This window comes from Neovison vison, chromosome 12 (genome assembly GCF_020171115.1).
Source record: "Neovison vison isolate M4711 chromosome 12, ASM_NN_V1, whole genome shotgun sequence".
Lineage (NCBI taxonomy): Eukaryota > Metazoa > Chordata > Mammalia > Carnivora > Mustelidae > Neogale > Neogale vison.
In genome coordinates this window covers 65768052-65795964 of record NC_058102.1, presented here as the reverse complement: position 1 = coordinate 65795964, position 27913 = coordinate 65768052, and the positions used below count along the sequence as shown (strand labels likewise).

Here is a 27913-nt window from a genome sequence, read left to right as displayed (position 1 = left end):
CTATGGACTGTTGCCTATTTTTTACTGCTTTGTTGAGTATACTACATTTTGATTTTCCATGCTTCTTGGGGCGGGTCGGGGAGATGTGGAATTCCCCTTGTGCTGATATTAATATTTCTATAAACAGTCTTGTACATGGTCATGGTTGCCTCGTTTCCCTAAGACACTGCTCTCAAACTTGACTGCACATTAGAATCATGCCAGGAGCGTTAAAAAAATCATTCCCCACGCTCCAGAGTTCACATTTAATGGCAGCCATGGGCAAAGACAGTGCCCTAGGGCATATACCTAGAGGTAAAATTGCAGACTCAAAGGATACTGGCATCTTCAATTTTACTGATATTGTCTGGGTTTTCTGAAGCTGGAGCACCTGATCATACCCCAGCTCCACCAGTGCTGAGAAGAGTCTCCCCCGCCACACCCCGGCTCTCATGTGTATATTGTCACGCTGTTGCAGGTGTTCGCCAACTTAGAGAAAGCAAAATGGCATTGCTTCTTGCTTTTCTATTCTCTTCTATGGGTCAGTTCATCTCTGCAGCAATACTAAACTTGCTGTCTTAATTCCTATAGCTTCCTTGCCTATTACAGTTCTCTCACTTTATTCTGCATCTTTTAAAGAGTTTTTTTGCAGGTGTTTTGGTCCCAGCAGTTGTTCCTGTTGCTATTATTTGACAATCTACTCTTATTTTATAAATATCTGTGGGGAATAGAAAAATGAATGTGATCATCTGACAACACAGTTGAGAGCAAGATGAAATCAGGATAAGTGCCAAACACTATTAATCTTTGGAGAGAATCAGATACTTGTTAGGCTTAAGTTGTTCATGCTTTCTTGAATTGACAACATGCATGAAATGCTGTAACTATATTACTGAAAATTATATGAAAGAAACAAGGTGGGGGAGTTAGAAGAAATGAAGTAATCCAGTTTATGGCTTAAGAATGAACAAACACATTTCCCAATAATCTAAATGGCAGGAGAAATTCCTAGTATGTGGAGTTATTGATAGGAAACTAGTTTGATACTTCTTTCTTTCTTTCTTTCTTTCTTTCTTTTATTTATTTGACAGAGATCACAAGCAGGCAGAGAGAGAGGAGGAAGCAGGCTCCCCGCTGAGCAGAGAACCTGATGCGGGGCTCAATCCCAGGACCCTGAGATCATGACCTAACGGGAAGGCAGAGGCTTTAACCTACTGAGCCACGCAGGCACCCCTGATACAGATTTCTTTAACATAAGAGATTAGTGTATAGAACTTTAAAACAAAACTCAACCAACACTTGAGCTCAAATCTTACTTCTGCATAACCTTTACCCATTCCTGAAAAAGTGTTGGTTGTTCTCTCCTGGGCTGCCAGCTCCCACAACTAGTAATTATCTTTGTATGTCATTTTTCTCCACTACAGTGAGATTCTTAAGATGAGGGAAACTTCTTTCTTTCTGGTGCCATCTGCCACAAAGTAGGTGCTCAAAATGGATATTTTTTGATACATATATAAAGAATTAGGCAATGAGATCTCTAATTCCTTTAAATTTGGCTCAGTGACTCTTACCTAATAGACCCATTTACACAGTGGATCACAATCTGGTCCATGTACAGCTTTACCTTGCAACCTAAATGCCAACAGGAGAGCTCTTGGAAAAGTCAGAGTAAGAAAGTGAATGCCCCTCCTCGACTGAATTGTAGAGGCAGGACAAGTAAAGCAGTCTAACACTCCTAATCCCACAGAGAAAAGATTCAGTAGAGAAGTGTTTAAAAATTACTGCCAACTGAAGCAGAAAACCAAGCACGAAATAGTTTCTGACCTTTGGGAAAATCGGGCAGCTTCCCTAGTGGTACACAGACCGCTAACCCGCACCCACTCCCGACAGGGCCCTACAGTATCACCACCACGGTGCTGTCCTACAAGATCACAATGGAGATCGTGGCTGCACCAGCAAATCATACTGAGAAGCAAAAAGGCTTTAGACAGGTTTGACACTTCAATACAGCCCATCCCTTTTCATGTCACCAGATTAAGAAAATAGATGAGAAGAACTCAGGGAGACAAAGTAAAAATAGTACAAAATGGATTAACATAAGAATTAGAGAATCCCTATTGCAAATCTCCTCTTCCATTTTACTCAGAGTCCCTGTTTAAAAAAAAAAAGGCACAATTTAAATCAATGCAGGTGGTTGGGACCAATATTCATGGAGGAAGTTTTTACTAAATCCTAGGACATTTATAATGCTTCTTCTCTGCAACACTGGCAAAAGAGAGCAGAGGTTGAAAGAGGGTGTGTGGGGTGAGGACAAAGGAATGACAGAAAGAGAAAGAAAAATCAGAGAGGAAGAGAATGTATATTTACATTGTTTACTTCCTTATGCGGCGCTCTTTCGTTAGATTATATAGGTGCTTACCTATATACCTTTCTCTCCTTCTCTCCCTGAATGCTATAATCTTGGAAACCAAATGATAAATCTTGGTGGAAGTGTATAAAATAAGAAAAAAATAGTTGTCACAGGCCCTCATTATATAGTCTTTATTTCTTGGTGGACTTTGGCATTTAATCTCCTGCCTTTGGGGCCTTCCTTAGTTCCTTCCCCTCTTATTCTTTTTTTTTTTTTTTAAAGATTTTATTTATTTATTTGACAGACAGAGATCACAAGTAGGCAGAGAGGCAGACAGAGAGAAAGGGGGAAGCAGGCTCCCTGCTGAGCAGAGAGCCCGATGTGGGGCTCGATCCCAGGACCCTGGGATCACGACCTGAGCCGAAAGCAGAGGCTTAACCCACTGAGCCACCCAGGCACCCCTTCCCCTCTTATTCTTGACTATAGCTTAGAAAGATGAGGGTAATCATTAGCTGAGGTTCAAATAAATTAACTTTTTTTTTAAGATTTTATTGATTGGATAGAGACAGTGCAAGTAGAGTGGCAGAAAGAGGGAGAAGGAGAAGCAGACTCCCCGCTGAGCAAGGAGCCTGAGTTGGGGCTTCATCCCATGACCCTGGGATCATGACGTGAGCTGAAGGCAGCCACTTAACCAACTGAGCCACCCAGGTACCCCTAAATTAATGGTTTTGTAAACAATTGAGATATTCTAAAATTTTATCTGAAAATTTAAAAATCAAGTGATCAGATTGATAAATAATTTCTTAAAGGTTCATTGTTCATTGAAGCTCTGAAACATAGAGGAACCTTTCCTATCTGTGCTCAGGGTACTCTTCCATGTGAGCGAAATTAAGAATTAAATGGACTGGGAGTGCCATGGTCATGATCCGGTCATGATCCCGGATCGAGTCCCACATCAGGCTCCTTGCTCAGGAGGGAGCCTGCTTCTCCTTCTCCCTCTGCCTGCTGCTCCACCTGCTTGTGCTCTGTCAAATAAATAAAATCTTTAAAAAAAAAGATTTATATGGACTGAATAATATTACTTTATATCTTCTAATGTTTACCAAACTAGAAAAGAGAGTAACAGTGTCTATGATGGTATTCATAATGACATATACACCGTACACTAAATATGAATTTAATGACATTTCAGATTATACATTCCCGGGAGGCATGACTCAACATTGGCTTTCCGTGTTCAGTGTTTAATACTAGATGCGCATGCACACCAAACCCAAGCTCTCAATGACAAGGGTTGGAGTCTTTCGCACTAACGAGAGACTTTTTTTCAGGTATACTGTGAGGGACTTCCTTTCCCATTTATGAACACAATCCCACCAGGCTCTTCTTTCAGTGATCACACTTCTCCTCCAGTGACAGATGCGATCCGGTCCCTGTAGGCAGAAATTCTGGCAAAGACTGGGGGTGCCGTGGGCTGGCAGTTCCTGATGCCCCAACTCACAATACCAATGAGCTCATACTGTCCGTTGTGGACACATTGCAGCAGTCCTCCAGAATCTCCCTGCAACCTGCAAGAAGAGAAGTTCTCCTGGTTGTTTGATTCATGGTCGATGCTAACCTCCACTGCAGAAGTGATCAGACAGTGCCTAAGTCATTCCCTCATCTCGGATTTCTGCTCACAACAGCAGAGAGAACCCGGCAGTTGGCGGATGTTACAGATCTCTGAATCAGATCAAAATCTGTATTTTCAAAGGGTGGCTAAAAGGGTACATTTAGCACAGTCATTTAATGCTGACAGTAGACTGTGCCTTGCAGAAAGTTTCAAGCATCTACTGAATATCAGTGACTAAATGATGGTTTTGAGTTACAGGAAAGTATCTTCATATTTTCAATGCTATGAGAAGTAAATTCTTTCAGCTGTGAAGTTGAGCCATAATAAATTATTTTTATAGGTCAAAAACAGCTGAATATTCTCAATTTCACATAGTCAACCGAACAAATGAATGAGCAATTCCTTTTGAGAACTGTCTTCACTTCAGGTATCAAATTAGCTATGACAGTACATCAGCTTAGCAACACACTTACTCTTCTCGCTTTTAAAACTACCATCTATTTTCTAACTCTGTATGGCCAGCAAACACCGATTTATAACACACTGAGGCAGAAAACCGCACCTGTCAATGCGTCCTCGAATTACCATGCATGAGGATGAGCCCGCAGCCCTTCTGCATATGTCACTGTTTTTAATATCCAGGCCCCAGTAGCTTTGACAAGATGTGCTGCTGATCAGTGGTACCACTGCCTCCTGCACAATTTCAGAAAATTCGTCTTCTAGTAGAAAAGGAATAAAACATATAACTGAGGCAAATGCTTGTAAAAGGTACAACAAAAATCGTCGTATATACAGATTCTGAGGGTCATCCCACCACTCTCTCCTGTCAGCATGGTAATGATGTTAGGTGGTTTATAAAAAGCCGGCATTACTCCATGGTGGCTGATACAACAGCGACATCAAATGACACTCTATGTGGGTTCTTCTGTCTTGAGTACAGTGCTAAAAAGACAGAAAAAGACACCAACTATATAGAAGGAGGAAGGAAGTTCGCACCCAAATCAGTTGTTGTGAAAGCAAACAATACATTTCATGTTTTGCGTGTCAGTTCTAGATTTCCTTGGTTTCACGGAGCTCTTATTCTTTTGACTTGAATTCACGTTTAAGTGTTGACAATGGAGGTGACAACTGAAATTGCCTTCTGACTTACTCTTTAGTGTATTGGATATTGGATGTTTGTAACTTGTTAACTCAGTTGTAGAATGTGGTAGAAGTAAGACCTGAGCCATGGGTTTGACCTTTACGTAGACTATTTTCAGATAAACTTTACCATTTATACCAGCCTCTCATTTCAGAAAAATGCCTCACATCTTTGAAATAGGCTTGTAACTTGAAGAGGAGGTTGTCACTGTAACAGCACCTATACTGTTGTGAAAGCAAGTGCGTTCACAGCACAACTGGGTAGTAATTACATATAAGTATTCAGTAAAAATCACATATGAATATTAGGTAAAAAATTTAATAGACATCCTCCACACAAGTTTTCACAAGTATCCATGAACTCATTTCAATGAACTAGTATTATTGAATATTATGTCCTAAAGCCCTAGTAGTCACCTTTAGATCCATTATGAAAAAGACTTTTTCTACTATTGTTCCTATTAAAAACATAGAAAAACTGAACATGAGCATACAGTAAACTCAGATTTCCCAAGAATTTGTTTGGATTCTAATCTTGGAAGAGGCAATGCATGTACTCATGATGCGGTTCAGTTATTCCCCATCCAGCAGCCATACGTTTGGAAAATAAGTTCACTTTATCGTCTTTCCCTGGCAAACAGATTAGAGATACAAACTCTCCCAGAATGAGAAAAAGGCAAATATCATTTAGTCCACTGGATTGATATTATCTATATTGTTTCTCTTCTATTATGACTCTAAAAATAACTATTTTGACATGATAGCACCGTTTTAACCCTATAGTTTAATAAATACAGAAGGTACCACCTATTAATAACTCAAAAGGGATCATCTCAATTCACATGTAACCTTTTTGTTCCACAGGAAGTATTACCATATCTTCCTAGGACAACGGAAACACATGCCCTGCATAGAGATGGTTTCTCAGCTACTAACATTTTAAAAATGCATCTGCCTTTTTGTCCATGTGCTTTTAGGACATCACCTTGTTAAATCTGAGATGACAGTGCAGAATAGAATAATCTTTTCTCTTCACCTGTGTTACATGAGGAATGGAGAAAAACCACATTTGTGGCAATGCCAACTTTTTAAATATTTTTGCAGCTTGTGTTTTTGTATCTATGTTTGCAGGTGTATTATAAAATATACTAATATATATTTAAACATTCACATTTTTAATCACCAAATTTGTATATAATAAACATATTTTTAAAGATTTTATTTATTTATTTACAGACAAAGGTCACAAGTAGGCAGAGAGGCAGGCAGAGAGAGAGAGGAGGAAGCAGGCTTCCCGCTGAGCATACAGCCCGATGTGGGGCTTGATCCTGGGACCCTGAGATCATGACCTGAGCCGAAGGCAGAGGCTTTAACCCACTAAGCCACCCAGGCACCCCTATATATATAAATATTGTGGGTTTATGTGTATGCCTCTGTTTATATACACTATACATACACATACACACACACATACACACACTGAAGACAGTGTGCCTGTGTTTGTTTTCCCATGCTGTTTGACTTCAGTTTTATCCAGACTTTTACACATTTAAATGTTTTTAACAGAACTGCTATCCTAGACCTTTTATTTCAATGATTTGTCCTTTATTTTTTACTGCTATCTCTTAATAAAATCACATAAAACTCTAACTTGTTTATTGTTTTCCTTCTCTCCTCTCTACACACATGCCAACTGAATCCAAATCTTGTTATGCCACCTTCACAGATAATCATTGCCATATCACTTCCTGCCAAGTTTCCTTGAGCTAAAGTATTTTCCCTCTACCAACATTTTTTTTTAATCAACCATTTTTCTTATTCCGGTTTTTTTTTTTTCATTTACTAGATTATAGTCATCATTTCTGCCCTTGCATACAGACCTCCCGGATCATTTTTTTAATAGCGCACAGTATTTAGATAATGAATGTACTACAATTTGTTAAATCCCCCTGGCAAACATTTAGACTATTTAATTTTGTTTCCCCTTAAAAACAGCATCAGGCATCCTAGATCATCAATCTGAGCATTAGTGCCAGTACTTGTGGAAAATAGAATTGCTGGAGCAGGAAGCATACAGTTTAAAAATTAACAGATATTGCCAAGTTGCCTCATTTTGGACAAGAAAAAAAAAAAAGGATGGGTCAACTTGCACTCTATCCAGCTATGTTTATAATCTAGAAATCTAGAAGTCTGTTAGGAATCTTGAAAATAGTTATAACCTAAATCTAACAATGCTACTTCTGGGAAATTTATTTTAAGGCAAGCTTAGACCTGGAAAAATATATATGTAAGGATAGTCAATCCAGCACTATTTAAATAAAAAAAGAAACAGCCTACTTTTAAGAATTGTGGAAAGGCTACTACATAGCCATTAAAAATTATATTTTAAAAGAAATTTTTAATAATATGAAGCAATGCTAATAAGTGAAAAATCAGGATAAAACTCATAATAGGTATTTTACAATTATTTAAGTACACATAGAGTAAGTAGTGTAAAAAAAACAGGAAAGAAACAGGCCAAATGTTCACATGATGGCTAGGGTGAGGTGGTGAAGATGAAAATCATAGGTAGAAATTGTATTGTTTCTAATGGGAAAAAGGCTATTTCTCACTCTCACCATGGAATAGAAATGAATGGGTACAGATTGGGTAAGCTAACTAAATATTTAAGGGGAAGAGGAACAGAAAGGTTCATGCTGGTGTTGACATCAGGTGGTGCTGAGTGGAAAGCAAGGTCCTTGGAGACCAGAAAAAAAAGGGAGGCAGGGCAAGATAAAGGATAAAATGAGAATGGCTGAAAAAAGGGACTGTCTGTAGTGAATACTGTGGATATTGGAAAAAATAAACAGGCACACAAGCATTGCAGATGGTACTGAAACTGGAAACTGCAAGTTTCTAACCCAGACCTCACCAATGGTCTTTTTCTAGAACAGTGGTTCTCAACTTCGGCTGCTCATTGAAATTTCCAGGGGTAGTTTACAAAATACTGGTCTAGATTCAGCAAAATGCGGGATACAAGATCAACATACAGAAGTCAATCACATTTCATGTAGAATTTAAAATTAAAAACACACTATTTATAATCACTGTGAAAAAAGTGCAATGCTTAGATATGTATATACTTAGCAAAATATATACAGGATCTGTGCAACAAAAATGGCAATATTCTGGTGAAAGAAATCAAGTAAGACCTAAATAAATACAGAAATACATTGTGTTCACGAGTCGAAAGACTAGTAAAGATGTCAGTTCTCCCTCAAGTGATCTACAGGTTTAATATAATTCCTATCAAAATCACAGGAAGTGTTGTAGAGATATTATTTTAAAATTTACATTTAAAGGTACAAGTCTTAGAACTGCTAAGACAATCTTGAAAAAGAATAAGTTGAGAGGAATCACTTTTTAATATAAACACTATTATATAGCTACAGTAATCAAGACTGTGTGGTACCAGAGAAGGGTAAAAGACACAGATTGACAGAATAGAGATCCCAGAAATAGACCCATACAAATATGCTCAGCTGATTTTTCACAAAGACACAAAAAAGCAACTCGATGGAAGAAAGACAGTGTTTTCAACAGATGTTACTGGCACAACTGGACATCCTAGGGAAGGAAAAACCTTGACCAAAACCTTAAACCTTATACAAAAATTAACTAAAAATGGATCATGAAGTTTAATGTAAAATACACAAATTTTAGAGAAATAGGATGATTCTTCAGCATCTAAGGCTAGGCAAAGAGTTCCTAGAGTTGACGCCTGAAGCAAAATCCATAAAAAGAAAATGGAGGAATTGGGCTTCATCAAAAGTAAAATCTTTGCTTTGTGAAAGACCCTGTAGGAGGATCTACAGACTGGGAGATGAGTACAGACTAGAAGAAAATATTTGCTAATGATGTATCTGCCAAAGCAGTAGAATCCAGAATATATAAAGAATTCTTCAATTCCACAATATGAAAAACCATCCAATTAGAAATTTGACAAAAGCTATGAAGAGACATTTCATTAAAGAGGGTTTTTAAAATGGCAAATAGGCACATGAACAGACGTTCAGCATTATTAGCCATTAAGGAGATACAAATTAAAGTTACAATAACATATCACTACCTATCAGATGCCTTTAAAAAATAGTGACAAGAGAAAATGCTCATGAAGATGCAGAGAAATCAGATCACTCCTACATCTCTGGTGGGATATACAACGCTACTAGGACTCGAAAAATGGTTTGGCAGTTGGTATAAAACTGAAACGCATCTAGGACCCAGCAATTACACTCTTAGGCATTTATCCCACAGAAATGAAAACATCTGTTCAATTTTATTCACACAAAACCTATACACAGGGCGCCTGGGTGGCTCAGTCGGGTAAGTGTCTGTCTTCAGCTCAGGTCACGATCCCAGGGTTCTGGGACTGTGTCCCACATGGGACTCCCTGCTCAGTGGGGAGCCTGCTTCTCTCATGACTAAATACATAAAATCCTATAAAACAACAAACAAACAAAAAACCAAAAACCTGGGGCGCCTGGGTGGCTCAGTGGGTTAAAGCCTCTGCCTTCGGCTCAGGTCATGATCCCGGGGTCCTGGGATTGAGCCCCACATCGGGCTCTCTGCTCTGCGGGGAGCCTGCTTCCTCCTCTCTCTCTCTCTGCCTACTTGTGATCTCTGTCTGTCAAATAAATAAATAAAATCTATAAAAACAAAAACAAAAACAAAAAACCTATACACAAATGTTCATGGGAGCTTTATCTGGAATACCCAAAAGCTGGAAACAATCCAGATGTTCTTCAACAGATGAACAGTTAAACTTTTATGAATGGTTAAACATTCGTATTGTGGACTCCTACTCAGCAGTAAAAAGGAATGAACTACTGATATATGGAACAATATGAAAAAATCTCCAGGGTATTAGGCTGAGTGAAAAAAAAGTTAATCCCTGATGTTTACAAGACTGTGTAATTCCATGTATATAACATTCTTGAAATGACAAAATTATAGAAACAGAACAGCTTCCTGGATGCCAGAGGTCTGGTGGGGAGGAGGAAATGCGTATTGCTATATAGGAATGTCCTTATTTCAACTGTCTCGTGTCAATATACTGCAAGATGTTTCCATTGGTGAAAAAGGGGTAAAAAGTACATTGGTCTGTCTGTATTTCAGAATGGGAATCTATGATTATCTCAATATAAAAAATGTTTAAGATAATTTAATAAGCAAAATAAGGAAAAAACAATACTGAAGCCAGGTCTCTACTTCTGAGCCTGAAAAATTGATCCAAATTGCAACCTGGTCTATGGTTTTGTTTTGTTTTTTAAGCAACCCAGGAGATTGTAATGCAAAGCCTAGATGAAACAGCACTGTTCCAGAGGCTCTCACTGACTCACTTATAAAAGCACAGAAAGCAAAGGGCGAGCTGAGACCAGACTGGAGTTTGCGGGATGGATCCACTGAAGGGAAGTGAGGCTATTGGCAGGTGAAGAGCTGAAGAAATCAGAAACAGAGGAGAGAGTTGGAAGAAAGCAGAAACAGTGCCCCAGAGCCCTAGGAATCCTCGGAAAGGCACAAGTGTGAAAGTGGGGACTGACCACGGGCCTTAGTTCTACTCCCCATCCCCAAATTTACTTTCTCATTGAAAGTGCATCCTGCTAAGTAGGTAGGAGGGCTACTGTTACTCCCTTTCTACTGATGATCAGCTGAGGCTCAGAGAAGTTACATAACCAGCCCAAGATGACCATCACGTGGCTACTATGTGACAGAGCCAAGAAGAACAATTCCTCACTACATGTTCACATCAGCTGTGGTTTAAATAAACGTTCAAAAAGAATAAGATTTTACTAAGCCATAGAGGTACAGACAGTTGAACATCGGATGGGTCAAACTGTTGTTTTAAGCATTTGGGTAAACCTCACCTAAAAGTGGGTCTCAGAATAAATTAGGACAAGGTGAAAAACATATTTCTTTGAAATCTTCTCTAGACCTCCATCAATTAAAGACATATAAAAGTCAAACATTTGGGCAGGTACTTCAGCTTTGAGGGAAAGGGGCTCAGAATATCAGAAAGTTTGGAAATTGTGACTTTCAAAAGTACATACGGCACTTCTAAGGAAGATAGAAGAGAAAAACCACATGGCAAAGCCTCAAAATAAGGAGCGGAGTTATCCCTACTGAATGAGTTCAACAGGTTTGTCCAGCTGCAGCAAGGAGAGATCATCAAGATCATCAGTGGGAGGGAAGGGCGCAAAGTCAGGGTGAGTGTAGACAGCTTTCACTGATACCAGATCGCCATTTCTGGTGTTTGAGAGGGAACTTATTACCAGGCCATCTGTGACAGTACTTGTCATAAGAAAAAGGAATGGGGGACATAGATACCACTTTTAATGAGGTCATACTTTTTCAAAATTACTAAAAATACATTCTCTAACATTTCCCATCTATGTTAAAATCTTTGTTATCTGGAATTCTTAGAAAATGGGGGTTTCGGGGCACCTGGGTGGCTCAGTGAGTTAAGCCTCTGCCTTCGGCTCAGGTCATGGTCTCAGGGTCCTGGGATCAAGACCTACATGGGGCTTTCTGCTCGGCGGGGAGCCTGCTTCCCCCTCTCTCTCTGCCTGCCTCTGCCTGCTTGTGATCTCTCTCTCTCTTTCTGTCAAATAAATAAATAAAATCTTTAAAAAAAAAAAAAGAAAAGAAAATGGGGGTTTCTTATTAATTGGATCCTTGAGAAAAATTAAGGTATCTACTCTCTTGCCTTTATAACTTCAAACAAAAAATGATTTAGTATTTCTTAACAAGATTCATGATGCCTCAGGGTAATGATTCTATGTATTATTACAATCATATTACACATTATACGACATATAATGGTCAGTGAAACGTATTCTGGAAGTTATAGATACTCTACTCCCTAAAACAATGTTTCTCAAAGAAATGTCTAGGAACCACATGCATTAAATCTGGCAGTGCCTTAAAAATGCAGAATCCCAGGGCACCTGGGTGGCTCAGTGGGTTAAAGCTTCTGCCTTCAGCTCAGGTCATGGTCCCAGGGTCCTGGGATCGAGCCCCACATCTGGCTCTCTGCTGAGCAGGGAGCCTGCTTCCCCCTCTCCCTGCCTGCCTCTCTGCCTACTTGTGATCTGTCTGTCAAATAAATAAAAATCTTTTAAAAAATTAAAAACTGCAGAATCCCAGACGTAACTCATTAACTCAAAATTCAGAATTAAGCTTCTAAGATTTCTTGGCAAACTCTCCAGGTAATATTCAGCACACTAAAGTCTGAAAACTGCCTTAATAAGGAGAATTTCTTGTGATTATATCAAAGGAGTTGGGGAATGGTAGAGAAAAGGAGTTTTTGATTTGTTGAAGGTTCCTGCCCACTACGTTATGGGAGCAGAGGCTTTTATTAGAAAGCCGAGTTTAGAAGTACTGAAACACCATATCTACTCATTTAAATATGGGCCATCGCTACACTTCTGGGAGGCCAGTATGAAAAACACCAACTGAGACAACTTCTCTAAGGAAGGGGTTTTCAGATATCGCCATACCACACCGAGACCAAGATTCAGACACAGTTTTTTAAAGTGTTTCTTTTAAAGGACATTCTTTAAAAGTAAAAAAATTTAAAATTTAAAGAAGAGGGGACTGTTGGGGCGCCTGGTGGCTCAGTGGGTTAAGCCGCTGCCTTTGGCTCAGGTCATGATCTCAGGGTCCTGGAATCGAGCCCCGCATCGGGCTCTCTGCTCAGCGGGGAGCCTGCTTCCTCCTCTCTCTCTCTGCCTGCCTCTCTGCCTACTTGTGATCTCTGTCTGTCACATAAATAAATAAAATCTTAAAAAAAAAAAGAAGAGGGGACTGTTGTTACTCATTAAGTAAATTACACAGAGAAGCAGGAGGCACCTTTTAAAACTAAAAGCTCTGTCAGTAGTGAATGTGTTAGAGAAGCATGACATGCCTTGGTCGGACCTCGTTCATTCCTTCACAAGGTGGAGACTGCATGGGTGGGAGCTTGCTGTAGCTTGTGCTGCGGGGAGAGCAGGAGTATGCCCAGCGCCCAGCTCGGGCACCCCCCTCACCACACGGGCACATACCTAAAGTTACAGGACGCTGTGGTCAGGACCCACTGCCTGGCAATCAGAGCACCTCCACAGAAATGTCCTTGGTGCTGCAGGCTGACCAGCCAGGGCCATGACCCTGCCGGGGCCACCCGGCCACCCACCATCCAGGGCTCCCTGCACTTAGCAGACAGCACCTGTGTGTTTCTCTCAGACCCTTGCATTAGAAACGGGTCCACAACAGAAATTTCACATGGTTCTTGGGTTGGCTGTTTGCCAGTATTGCTTTCTATGGTTATCTATCTATGGAAAGTAACAATAAAACATTAGAAATACTTATCAAAGTCTGTTAAAATCTCAGAATGGAGAGGTTTATTTCTTTTATAGTTCAAAACTAGGATTCTGGGCCAGAGAGATTTCTCTTTTCTTCCACTGCCTTTAAAAAGAACAAAAATCAAAAAAGTTACCCGAGCATTCATATATACCTCTTTAGACAAATCAGAACAGAAATTAATATAAAAATTTTTGCACTGGGGCACCTGGATGGCTCAGTGGGTTAAGGCTTTGCCTTCAGCTCAGGTCATGATCTCAGGGTCCTGGGATCAAGTCCCACATCAGGCTCTCTGCTCCCCAGGGAGCCTGCCCCCCCTTTTCTGCTTGCCTCTCTGTCCACTTGTGATCTCTCTCTGTCAAATAAGTAAAATCTTTAAAAAAAATTTTTTTTTGCACTTCATCATGAAATTACTGGGCACTGTTCCTTCTTTGGCATTATCTGTGTGACACATCTGTATAGAAGTGTATAACGCATCTAGACATATCAAAAGACTTCATACTACATGTATTCCAAATACAATTTATATAGAAAGGAAAAATTTAATGAAAAGTTCTAATAGTATGTTTACTTCAATCTCAGATATAAAAAGAACTCCACCAGGGAATTAAAAATGAGAGACTTATTCAAGTATATCTTGAAATATGAAGAGAATTAAATAAGCTTCCTCATAGCCTACACTTTGGGAATTTTAAGATATGTTCATTTTTTAAATGCTTTGCTTGAGAATTTTTATACCAGAAATCTATTTAAACAAAGTTTCTAGCAGAGTGGATTTGTTTGTTTATTCAATACTTATATCAAAATTCACTTCTACTTTCTCTTCAAATATCTATAAAACATGGATTCCCTCTTCTTTTTGGATATATAGGTAAAAAAAAAAACTCTTCAAAATTAAATCTATCCTAGATCATAGAAATAAAAAACCCCACAAAGGTATTTATTCAACATGTTTTCTGCATTAAGGTTTACTGCCTTACTGTGTGTTTTTACTGCATTTTAATCCATGTATATGGTAACTCTTAGACCTGTGGGCTGTTCATACATGTGCATGACAGCAACATTTTACTATGATTCAATTGTTTTTCAACTTACTTCTAAAAAACCAAACACTTAAAAGAAGAGATGAAGCAGCCTAAGTATTTTTAACCATGTGAATGTAGGGTCAGTTTGGAGACGCAGAGATGGAAAGATAAGAGCAATGGAGACAGGGATGCCTGGGTGGCTCAGTTGGTTAGGCATGTGACTCTTGATTTCACCTCAGGTCATGATCTCAGGGTCCTGGGATCGAGCCCTACATCAGGCTCCGTGCTCAGCGGGAGTCTACTTGGAGATTCTCTCTTTCCCTTTCTCCCTCCCCACTGCTTGAACTCTCTAAAAATAAATAAATACAACTTTTTTTTTTTTTAAGCTATGGAGACAGAAGAAGGGTCAGTAGTTGAGCACTCCTTACACAATTAAAAATCACACCTAAATGATGATGCGCTTCATTAGTCTTTGGCTAAAATCAAGGACTCTTCTAGAACTCATTCCTTCCCCCTATCTTACAAAAGACAAAGTGACATCAAAAAGAAATTTGCATTGGATGCTATTAGAATTCTTTCTAGAATTACACTCCAATCAAGAGAATCTCCTAATAACACACTGATTTGGTTTTTCAACCTTAAACACAACTAATGAAATTCTAGCTTAAACAGACTGGATAAGTAGAAGGGTCATTACGTGCATTTCTATTTTATGCAGAGTAGTTAGTATATGTTCAGCTACAATATTCTTTTTTGGGAGGATTGTCTTTTGGGGGATTTGGGAGTTGTTATTTAGTAAAAGAGAGATGGTAACAGAGACATGGAAACACACTAGACTCTACCTTTGTTTCAGCCTCAATGTCCCCATTGGGTTTTTTTTTAAAAATAGCAACTGCCTGATTTTTATGTTTATCATTATCTCTTTATCTCTTAAGTAAAATAACACACACACAGACACACGCATGCACACACACCAATTAATGATTACCTCAAATGGTCCATCTAAACTACCAAGGTCTTACACCTTAAGGAATGGTTTGAAATAAAGTTACTCTGTTCTGAGTATTAAAACAGGGTGACTCAGGGACCCTCAAACCAGTATTCCACAGGTTCTACTTTGACATATATGGTATATGCTTTAATAAATATTTTAAATTACTTACCATTGGTAGGCAGTTGGGCCCCCATATTACTTTTTTGTGAATACTTCTGAATTATATCTCCCAAAATAAGTTTAAAACCTCTTTCTCCCACAGACTTATCAGTCTTAAAATTCATAGTCATGTAAGCACCACTGGATATCAACACAAATTCTTCCTTAGAGCCACATAAATGTGCAGCAATGTGAGATATATGTAGTAATTAAAATATTTCTCCTATATAGTAACACAGGTAAAAGAAGGCAAGGAGGGAACATCAAATTCCAACCTGTTAATATTGCAAAGTAATATTGCAAAGGAATGATTATCAATAATGTAAACTCAAGATTTGTGGAATGGAATCCATGATTTGACTGCCGTGATGGAAGGGTACAGATTTTAGATGATTGAAGGGAAAAGAGCAGGCCAGCATTTGCTATGAAATGCTAAACAACTCTATGGCAATCTGTGATCAGAAGGAAGAGAAAAGAGGCATGTTGGTCAAGGCAAATGTACAGAGAAACAAAAGTAACAGGACAGTGTTTTGAAGTTTGGGCCATACTGTCACCCTGCCCACAATTTCCTAGGTTGAAATCCTAAACCCAAATGTGATGGTATTGGGAGGTGGGGCCCCTTGGAAGTGACTAGCCACAAGGGGGGAAGCCCTCAGGAATGGATCTAGAGCCCTTATAAAGAAGACCCAGAGAACTTTCTCACTCCTTTTTTGCCCTGTGAGGGCAGAGCAGAAAAGACTATGAATCCAGAAGCGAGTTCTTACCAGACACCAAATCTTGGACTTCCTAGCCTCCAGAACTGTGAGAAAGAAATTGTGGCTGTTGAAGTCACCCTGTTTGTAGTATTTTTGTTATAGCAGCCAAAACTGGCTAAGACATGCAGGCTGCCCAAATGCAGACTAATGATGATCCTTTCTTAACTCAGAAATACAAGTTGTTCAAAGGGAGTCCTGACAGTAATAAGACATCTGCTGTAATTCACCTGTACATGCTGTAATTTCAATTCTCTCAAACAGTGATACATTATTGATTTGTTTTAAAGGTAATGTTATCTCAACAATCAGATGAGGAACGATAGAGAATAGCGGAAGAGTGAACCTCTACATCCTTCTTACCGTAGCAGAATCTGTCTGGTGAACTCAATATGATGGGGAACTTCTGGGATGCACCATGTCAAGGAAAAGGACTCTGGGTAGAGTCAGCAAACATGCCAGAAGTTTTAAAATAATGTAAATGGGAATAGGTTACTGTTTTTAAAAAAATTTTTTTTAAGATGTGGGAGTGAGGAAAGATGGATATAAGTCAGAGAAAACAAAATAGAGGATTTCTAAAGTCCTACATCAGTGAAAGTGTAGCTTAATGTTTACAGGCACGGATTCTAAAGCCAAACTGCTGGGTTCCACTAGCGCTGCTGTTTACTATGTGGCTCTGGGCAATTCATTGCATCTGTCTCACTCTCTGCCTCAATTTTCTCATCTGTATAATGGATATAAATTATATTCAAATGGGATTTTATAAATTGGTATTTGTAAATTATTATAAGTGTTAAATTTTTAAAAACTTCAGCAAATTACTAACAGTTTTTGAACACTTGGAGAAGGAATCAGTGGTCACAAGAAGCCGGCATGGGATCCTTAACATGCCACATTCAAGTAACCTAATTAATTTTTTTTTGAAGAGCTAATTAGCTGGTGGCTAGGGGGAAGGAGATAAACTTAATGAATCTTGTTTGCAGTGCAGTGCTTAATAAAGTATATTAGAATATCCTGTGAACAGATTTGAAATATAAGTGGATAACTAAGTGGTGAGGAAGTTTCACAGCTGATTAAATAATCATACAGTTTTAAGCTGGAGGGAAGGTCTTAATGGTATGGAAATGTTTCTATCCTGGGTTCTGTCAAATACAGTATTTCTATTAAGAACTTAGAAATACAGACAACACATTTTAAAAATGTGCAGACTTAAAATTGGTGATTGGTTGAGAAGGGAATAGTGCCAATATAGAGATCATTTACTTCAATCTTTCACCTAACACTGAGTTTGTTCTGAAATAACCCTGGGCAAAGGATTACTCACCTTGAAAATATGTCATGGAACTTTAGAGTATTTTCTGTTTTTGAACAGTTCTAATTGCTAGACTGTTCTTCATGTTGAATCAAAAAATACCAGTGGAACAGCTGTCACATGGTTCGTGTAGTACCCAAGAATGTAAGTGTTTGATCACAGTGCATGGGTTTGAAGGCCACTTTCTTACTTATCAGTTACGTCCCTGGGAACAAGTTACTCAATCTTTTTGTGACTTGGTTTCTTTATATTTAAAATGAGAGGGGCACCTGGGTGGTTCAGTTGGTTAAGCATTGCATCTACTTTTGGCTCATGTCATGATCTCAGGGTCCTGGGATCGAGCCCCACATTGGGCTCTCTGCTCGGCGGGGAGACAGCTTCCCCCTCTCTCTCTGCCTGCCTCTCTGCCTACTTGTGATCTGTCTGTCAAATAAATAAATAAAATCTTTTAAAAATAAATAAATAAAAAGATTTTAATTATTTATTAGAGAGAGTACAAGCAGAGGGAATGGCTCGCGGTGGAGGTAGAGGAAGCGAACCAGGTCCCTACTGAGCAGGGAGCCAGAAGGCAGATGCTTAACCCACTGAGCCACCCAGGCTCCCCTAAAATCTTTTAAAAAATTAAAAATAAATAAATAAAATGAGGATAAATGTAACCTACCTCTTACAAGATAGTTAAGAAAATTAAGAGAGTTATATATTCTTAAGACTGTGCCTAAATAAATCGTAAATACTCAATAACTATTAGATATCATTAGGCAGTACAAATTTCATATTTGGCCTGAGAGTCTCTGAGACTTTCATAAATATTTGAAAGGAAGAATTATATCCTTCCGTCTTCTCTTCAAGTAGACACTTCCAATTGCCGAGCCCTGCGGCATTCTGGTCATTGCACTCTGTTTGTGTCTTTGTTCCTCAGAACTACTGCTTGACCAAGGTTAGTATTTAATAATCGGTAGGGCAGGAGTCACAGCCAGCAGATTAGACAGTGACTGAAGATTTGCAAGGGAACATGTTTCCTTTACATGTAATTCTTTTTTTTTTTTTTAAGATTTTATTTATTTATTTGACAGACAGAGATCACAAGTAGGCAGAGAGGCAGGCAGAGAGGTGGGGGGGGGCATGCTCCCCGCTGAGCAGAGAGCCCAATGCGGGGCTCTATCCCAGGACCCTGAGATCATGACCTGAGCCAAAGGCAGAGGCTTAACCCACTGAGCCACCCAGGTGCCCCCCTTTCCCTATAATTCTTTACAGTGCCCTAAAATAGTGTCATTTGATACTTCTGAATTTCAGTTGCAAACATCCTGCTTTCTAAATCACCATCTCCTATCTCTTCAACTTATTAGTGTTCCTCTACTATAATTATTTGGTCTCCCCATGACCTGCTAGTTGTCAATCCCATAAAAACTTTCTAAATCCAGCAGCCTCTAAGAAAATGAGAGATTGTGCTGCAAAGGGAAGCAGAGAAATGGGGCAATAGCTACATCTTTTGTTTTATTTTGTTTCAAATAATGGGTAATACTAGAACATATTTGAAACTGATGAGAGTGATGGTGGAGATCAAGGATGTCTGAGAGAGGATAACTAGAGGAAATTTGTGAGAAGCTGATAATCCTCAATTTTTAATCTCTAGCCCAAACTTTTCCTGTAACTCAAGAGTTCAACCTGTAGCTACCTACCACCAACTCAACCTGGATGTATCATAGCATTAAGAATTTAAAGTGAAAAAAAAAAAAAAAAGAATTTAAAGTGGCCCAAACAGATCTCTCCCCACAAATCTATTTCCCCCTTCAGTATTTCCCATCTCTGTAGATGCTAACCTTTCACACCAGAGTCATCCTCGATTTGCATATTTAATCCCATATGCAATCCACCCAAAAACCCTATGAGTTCTCTCTCCAGATCTATTAACTTCACTTGCATTCCACTGGTGCCATCCTCTTATAAGGCAATATCTGTTGTTGAAAACAGTACTAACAGAACATTCTGCAAGGATGGAACATTCAGTATGAGAGCTGTCCACTCTGGGAGTCACTCACGACAGGCAGCAATCAAGCACCTAAATATGGCCAATACCACCTTTTATTTCATTTAAATTAATTTAAATTTAAATAACAACCTGGACTGGACAGTGCAGACCTAGAATATTGCAAGAGCCTCCTGACTTCAGACATAATTCAGCTTGTCACCAAAAACTCACTCCAGACACAGCAGCTACAGCATCCTTCAAATTACTCCCTCGCCAAAGACCTTTTCTGGCCTCCCACAGGATTGGAACAAAATTCAAACTCATTACCACAGCCTGAGCTGCATAGGGGCAGAGCCCCCTTCTCACCTCATCCCAGTGTGTCCTTGCTCAGTCTCCAATCACTCTGATCCTAACTCACCCAGCGTTTTCCACATTCAAGGCCATCTCTCACCTATGTTTTCATCAAATATTTATGAGCGTTGGGTAGTGCTTTACCAACACGTTGGACATACAGCAACAAGCACGAGGCCAAGTCCTGCTTTCAGGAAATTTTCATTCTGATGGACGGAGAGAGATTATAGACAAATATATACTCGGTTAGGTCTTGATAGATGCTGAGAAGAAAAGATGGAAGAGACCTGTTTACGTTATGCGATACGGGCCCTAGATGCAACATTTGAACAGACACCTAAATGAACTAAGGAAATGTACCCTTCCTCTGCAACTTGCTTCCTTCAGATTACTTTGGACAAGCAGCAATTGATTACTTATTGTTACATAATATTATCATTTTTCTTATTTATTGTCTGTCTTTGCAAGAGAAGATGGCAGAGATCATTTCTGACTTGTTCACCATTGCGTTTCCAGTGTGCCTAACCCATTATTGGTTAGGTAATGTTTGGTGATGAATGAATTCAACCTGTATATTTATTTATTTATTTATTTTTTTTTTTCCCAATTTATTTATTTTCAGAAAAACAGTATTCATTATTTTTTCACCACACCCAGTGCTCCATGCAAGCTGTGCCCTCTATAATACCCACCACCTGGTACCCCAACCTCCCACCCCCCCGCCACTTCAAACCCCTCAGACTGTTTTTCAGAGTCCATAGTCTCTCATGGTTACTGATGTCTTATATTCATGGAGAAAATGAAAGAAGACCAGATGAAACTTAATTTTGGTAATTTATTTTCATTAAAATATTGCAAAAGCATTGTAATGGAAACTATTTAGGTGTTATGGACTACTTCATTTATACATACACAAATAATTAAAAGCTAGTTAAAAACTGATGGATTCTACTTACATGAATAAAAAGATCTATTAAGAAAAGATAATGTGCTTCCATATATGGGATAGCCCATTTCACTAGCTGGAAGATTAGCAATGGGAATCTAAGTTCTGTGGTTTAAAAATACTTATATAAATTGCATGTGTCATTGAAATGCATACAAATTTCATTGAAATGCATTATAAATGCATATAAAAATACATAAAATTGTATGAAATAAAATTGTATAAACTATCGAACTAATGGTAGCTTACTTTATAGAGATTTATGTAAGCTGATTATAAAAGTGAGCAGTCTTATTTATAATCATTTGACACTTCTGAATTAATTTATCAGAACTTTAAAAAAAATTATTTATTTATTTGACAGAGAGCTAGCACAAGTAGGCAGAGTGGCAGGCAGAGGGAGAAGGAGAAGCATCAGACTCACCACTGAGCAGGGAGCCTGATGCAGGGCTCAATCTCAGGACCCTGAGATCATGACCTGAGCCAAAGGCAGAGGCCCAACCCACTGAGCCACCCAGGCGCTCCAATTTATCAGAACTTTTAAAGAGGAGTAGTGTTGCTAGATGGAAGAATACTAAAGAGTAAGAAAGAGAAAAGCAGTCCCTGACATTCAGAAATAGGTTTGGCACTCCCAGCTAGGTCATGTTGTTCTGCTGGACGTAAACAAGCTCCCAAAACAGCGACATCAGACAGGAGTCCGAATCTATGGTAATGTGAGACATAAACAAGGTCATGTGCAACCACCCAAACACCAAACATCGACCTCTCTTAGCTAAGATGAGAGCTTGCCACTTCTTTACCAAAAGCAGTTTTATCCTTATTTGAGCCAGGCCTCCCTGTGATTGAGATCCCAGTCATCAAATTGCTCCATTTCCTAATAGCAACCAATCTAGAGCCAAGCCCACTTCCTTAGACCCTCTCCAAAATTACCTAACCAAAGCCCAAATCCTGTAATAGGCTCTAACTTCCTCTCACTGATCCCAGTGTCTTTGGCTGAAGGGCACTAGAGGGAAGGATTACAGGATCTGGTGCGCATATTCATCTTAAGAACTAACAGCTTGAAATGTTGAATCTGCCCTCCTCCCCCCAACACTCTAATTGCTTGAATTCCTTCACAGGAACCAATTCCTTGGTAAGAAAATTTAGGTACCTTTAGAATTTCAAAGCAAATTGCTGAGCTTATTGGTGTTATATATCCTGTAATATCACAGGAGAGGTCAAGGTCCTAGAAAAAGATTGTATCAAAACTCTCCTCTTGCTCTTTGGGATAGGTGGATTGTAAGGGCATCCGCGGAGCAGAACTTGTTGGAGACTGAAGGAGATGCGGTACTGGATTACAAAATCGTTGAAAAAATCTTCCCTTATGAGTCAGTCTCAGAACAGGATGTTGCCTGACGACTGTGTGACAGACCCATGTGGCCAATAAGTCCCTAAAATATTTAAACTAATTGGCTTTTTTCTCCCTTTAAACTTACCCTCTGCCTAAAAAGGGCTACTTTTACAGTGAAGATGAAGCCTGAGTGAACAGATTCTCAAAGAGTTAACAGAAATGCAGTTCAGAAATTGAAACCTCTTAAAATAGAGGACCTCCTGAGAAAAACAAAATTCGGGTGCCCCCTAATGGTAAAATGAGATAGGCAAAGTGGCTAAAATCAGGACGAACGAGAATTACAGGCGAGGATCCAGTGAGCGTGGGTCCAGGCTTGTCCCATTCTGCTCAATACTGCTCTGGGATTCTGAGGAAGGAGGTCATGAAAAATCACTGACAACAAATCATACCTCTTCTAAAGCTCACGTAGGTCATATTTTCCACATATATGCACTGTATAAATGCTTACATAAATGCCACTTAATGTAGGCCATCTAAGAAAGATCAGTTTACCAAGTAATCTTGATTGCTGATCTGGTCCATCATAAATACTGAAATAATCCCATTCACAGTTCCAAGATTCTTCTGTTGTAAAGTCTTTAATCCCCACCTTCATTTTATTTCCTGATTTGGAATGAAAACTCCCAATGCAGTTCAGCATATTGGGATATATGTTAGGACAATTGGGAGATGTGATCTCAGTAGAACTAACTGGAATCAAATCCAATACTGGACATCCTTGAGGCAAAAAAAGGAAAAATTATTTAATACAATGATCAAGGAGCTGCGTTACGTTTTGTATCTAGTTTTAATGTCTGCAACTATGTCATTACAACCTAAGTGGTTGTGTACTTCTATTAATCTGTCACTCTTTCTTTGTATCCATTGTTCCTTATGTATACTGACACAGGATTTAATTGACTTTTGTTTTGAAAAACTGATCCCTCCTGGAGAAGACAGACTGAAGTACTTTGACTTCATTTCACAAACTGAACTACTAAATCACCCACGTCCACTTTCCAATTTAGTTTTTTGTTTATATTTAAATTATACAATCTTAATGTTTATGATCACGAGAAATAAGTTTTATCATCTTCAGTCCATAGATGATAGTGACATATCACTTTGATGTTCAACACATATGTCCTAAGACTTTTAGGACTTCCCCTAATTTGAAAAGGCCACAGTAATATTTCATTTCCCATACAGGGCTGAAAGAAAGAACTTTGATACCATAGAATGAGAGCTGAGAACAAGGCAAGCAGGTTAAGAAGCAGACCTGGGTCCTCATTAGACTGGATTTGTGAATAAATTAAGTGCTTCTCAAGCTCAGCCTCATGGCAGGTACAATTCAAGTTGCAAACATTTATCAGTTAGGGAAATTTGGATATCTCTCAGACAGTTGAAAGATAGACATTAAGATTCATGGGCTAAGAGGCTAAACCAAGAAAGGGAATAGAAGAATTCAGTGACATTTTGGGCCTTCTCCAAAAGTCCTAGGTTCATCCAGCCTAAAAGCAATGCCATCCAAAAATTGATTTACTTCATCAACAATTTTGTCATCTTAGTTTCACTATGCAATGGTCTAGAGAAGAACAAATACATATATATGTAATCCAAAAGACACAACATATATGGAAAGAATGGCAATGAATAGAATCAAGTAGCTACTGGGATCCCATTAACAAAACAGATGTGTTTCTCACCCATTAATTGAGTAAGGTGCTACCTCCTCTCTCTCTACTCCCTAATGAGCCCCAAGTCTCCACTACCCCCAAAGTTTGACATTAAGGAAATTAATACAAATACTCACTTTACTATAAAGTAACTAGAATCAGGCCACAAACACCTGAACATTTTTGACAGAAGTCAGATCACACTTCTTACTACATAGTGCTTAGCAGCAAGGGCATTTTCCACTCTATTTTAATAATATCATATAACCAAAGTCAAGCCTGCTGGATTCCTTACCTCCATTATGGTCTTACCTTTATCATTAACTTTATTTTTTCCTCTTATGGAATCTAGAATAAGAGAATATTCAGTGTCAATACATCCAACTAAATACTTTATATTTCTTTATTTTTCTGATTATAAAAGTGATATATGCACCTTATAAGAAATTTCAAAATACAGAGAGTTCAAAGAAGATAAAGTCTCCTATAGTCCCAGCCTGTAAATAACCAATATTCATGTTTTAACATAAATCTGTCTAGGTCTTCTGTTATGCTAAGTACACATTTTTTAAAAAATTGTATATCACTTTACACCATTAAAGCCTTTTCCCCCTATTTGATTTATTGTGACTATTTTTCCATACTACCAGATATTTCATATAAATTATAATGATTTTATATTTTTGATTCACAAAGATATAATTTGTATTGATACATTGTTATTTGTAATTTCAAAAACATGAATGATGATTCAGATTTTTATAAACTACAGACATGGGCTATAATCATTGTAAAAATGTCTGTACTAATGGTTTCCTGTGTTTATCTGAACATAGAAGTTGAATAGATATAATAACAGTCTCCTGAGTTGAATCCTGTTCATACATTGGATCTCAGCCAGCGGCATTCCCATAAGCAAATGGATGCATTTATTACCCTCTCACTGGATATGGAACTACCGTCTTACCCTCTTCTCCCCAGTCTGCCCCAGCTGAAATGTCATTTCCTTTATTCAAAGAATTATTGGGCACCAGCTATTTACTAGGCATGGCTGCAGGTTTTGGAGATAACAGCATTACGTTTGAGATGCCTATCAGATATCCAAGGGGAGGGGAAGCAACTGGTGATACAGAGCTGGAGGTTAAAAATAAAAAAGAATTTGGGAGTTACCTGCATATTGACGGTAGTGAAAGCTAGGGACCGGGTAAGGTCACTAAGGGTGAGTACAGGTAAAGAAGAAATGAGAGTCAAGGCATTGATCCAGGGACACTTATACCTTTAGTGGTAAAGAAACCAAAGAGCAGCCATTCCAGAGACTCTGAAGGAGATCATTAAAGTAAGAGGACCGCTAAGGAGAATGGTTTCCTGGAGGCCAAGACAAGTAGATTCTAAAAGGAAGGAAGGCTCATCAGTGTAGGGCTGAGAAGGATCTCTTGGATCTAGACTTGGGGAAGTCATTGGTAACTTTGGTAAGACCAATACCTATGGAATGGTAACAAAGAAAGGCCTACGGGAAAGGATCTAGAAAAAAAATGAGGGCAAAAGAGGAGTAAAAATAAATCTTACGGGGTTCTGTGATAAGAGAACAAAAGTTTTCCTACAATTCCATTGTCATCCTTTACCAAACTAAGTAAGATCCCTCCACTGTTTATTTTTACTGTACACTGTATTTTTCTTTCAAAACAGTAGGTTTCTTTACTCTATATTTTTCTTTATGATTTGATTATTGACTATCTCCACTAGACTATAAACTCTAGTAGGGCAGAGCTGTTACCAGACTAAATTAGATACTTTTAGTGGAAATCCCTCTCCAATTATATTCCAGTTAACATTTTTAATAAGTATAATCTTAAGGATGAAAGCAATTCTATTAACTGTTCAGAATTAAACCTAAACTGCAAATCTATAGTTCTCAATTTTCTCATAATGCTATCAGTGTCTGTGCCCAAATCACAGGCAAAGCATGTTTTTCACCCAAATCACAGGCAAATAATAGGCAAAGCATGTTTTTCAATAATCTAGCTGCAACCAATATAAATGAACTATATATCAAACAGGTGAAAAATAATACATTAGTGCATTAAGGAAATTAATTTCAAAAGAGAAAAACTCCTTGAAACTTTTATGCTAGGGACAAAAGTTTCTTCCCATATTATAATCATCCAAGTGCCCAGAAAAATAGACAAAATTCTTTGATGCTTTAAAAAACAATGACAGATCTCATCAATCTTATTCTTTATAGAGGTTTAGCTTGAGGCCTCCACAGACTACAGAGGTCATACCTTAAACACGGTCCTTTACTTCTCCTCTAAAGCAGACAAATAAGAGCATTCTATCTGTTTAATCATAGATTTTTCCTAACAAAGTGCAAAATAAAAACATACAAATAAACATATAAGAAAGCAATAGACTTACCAGAAATAGGAAAAGAATATCTCAAAGAAAATTCTTCCATGGGCAAACTGACATTGTATGTGAAAATCAGCATCACTAGAGGACCATGAGATCTTAATGAAGGTGAATTTTCTCCACATAGTTTTCCTAGCCCCAAATAAAGAAAAAGCAAAGAAGCATACAAAAACTTACTACACATCAAAGCAAAGGTTATTGAGCAAGGTAAGAGAAAAAAAAAAATCCTGTTTCTGAAATTACAAACTTATACCATACCCACTCCCAAGGATAGAAAGATGAGAAAATTAATCAGAAGAAAACCCAACTAGTATTGAGAGAAAGATATTCCAGATTCCCAAATCCAAACACATCTAAGGACGGGGCTCTAAACCAACTAGAGTCCAGGACCCAGTTCCTACAGTGTCTAGAATAACCTGGGTAGATCTCTTTAAAGTGATTATTATAAAAGAAGATGACATGATCTAGCTAGGTCCTCAGGGAACTAAGCAATTACTGTCACCAGACTGAAATAAAATAATCATATACAGGGAGTGTATTGGAGCCTCGGCTATATCCAGTCTTCATTTAGCCACGGCCTAGCTGGATGAATAAGAGGCACAGAACAGCAACCGGCGTGCTTTCTATGAAAAACGATTTCTCGCTCTTAGTGATCATACATGGTATTTTCCTGAAACCAGCATTCTAACAAAGGCAGTTGGCTCTAACATTCAATAGGATCAAGGTTTCAAGTCAACAATCCTAAGAACTAAGCTTTTCTCTCTTACAGAAAAGCTCTGCTTTCTTTAGTAAACAGACGTCCAGAGGACCAACTTCATTGGAACAAGAAACAAAGTAAGAGATTTAATTTAGATTGTACAGGAACTGACGGGTTCTTCTCTGTGAAAAGAAGTTAATGGTTAATCCAGGGCTTTAGGTTCTCAAAATCACATGGGTCAACAGTTGGGAGCTTTGGAGACTCCGGTTTTAATTTGAAATGTAATCACAGCTGCAGATATCTTTGATATTGGGGCCTATGCAATGTCTTAGATATTGGAGCCTATTAACTTATTTTTATAGATTTGAACTTTTCTAATACCGATTTGTAAAGTTCCCTGTGTTATTTACCTTAAACCTTTCTCAGAGCTGTTAAAAATCACTGACAAATTTGCTTCATCACAAAAGAAAAAAAAAAAATCAAAACCTTGGGGGACTCTGGTTTTAACTTGAAATTTAATCAGGGCTGAGTCTCCCAAAACATTTTCAGTTAGTCTTATTTATTTTATTTTTTTTTCTGTTTATTCTTTTTTTAAATTTTTCCAGTGTTCCAAGATTCATTGTTTATGCACCACACCCAGTACTCCATACCATACATGCCCTCCTTAATATCCACCACCAGGCCCATCCAACCTCCTACCCCTTCCCCTCCAAAACCCTCAGTTTGTTTCTCCAAGTCCACAGTCTCTCATGTTTCGTCTCCCCCTCCAGTTTCCCCCAATTCACTTTTCCTTTTCT

General features: G+C 38.5%; 1 protein-coding gene across 1 annotated transcript in view; it reads right to left on the bottom strand.

Annotated features, from left to right (window-relative positions):
- Positions 1-3725: 3725 nt before the first annotated feature.
- The window catches only part of OVCH1 (ovochymase 1), a 77968-nt gene continuing 53780 nt past the window's right edge, over positions 3726-27913 (bottom strand). The window contains 4 exon segments of the mRNA XM_044226360.1: positions 3726-3897; positions 4504-4660; positions 22848-23072; positions 24323-24358. Coding sequence (XP_044082295.1) covers positions 3726-3897; positions 4504-4660; positions 22848-23072; positions 24323-24358 — 590 coding nt within the window.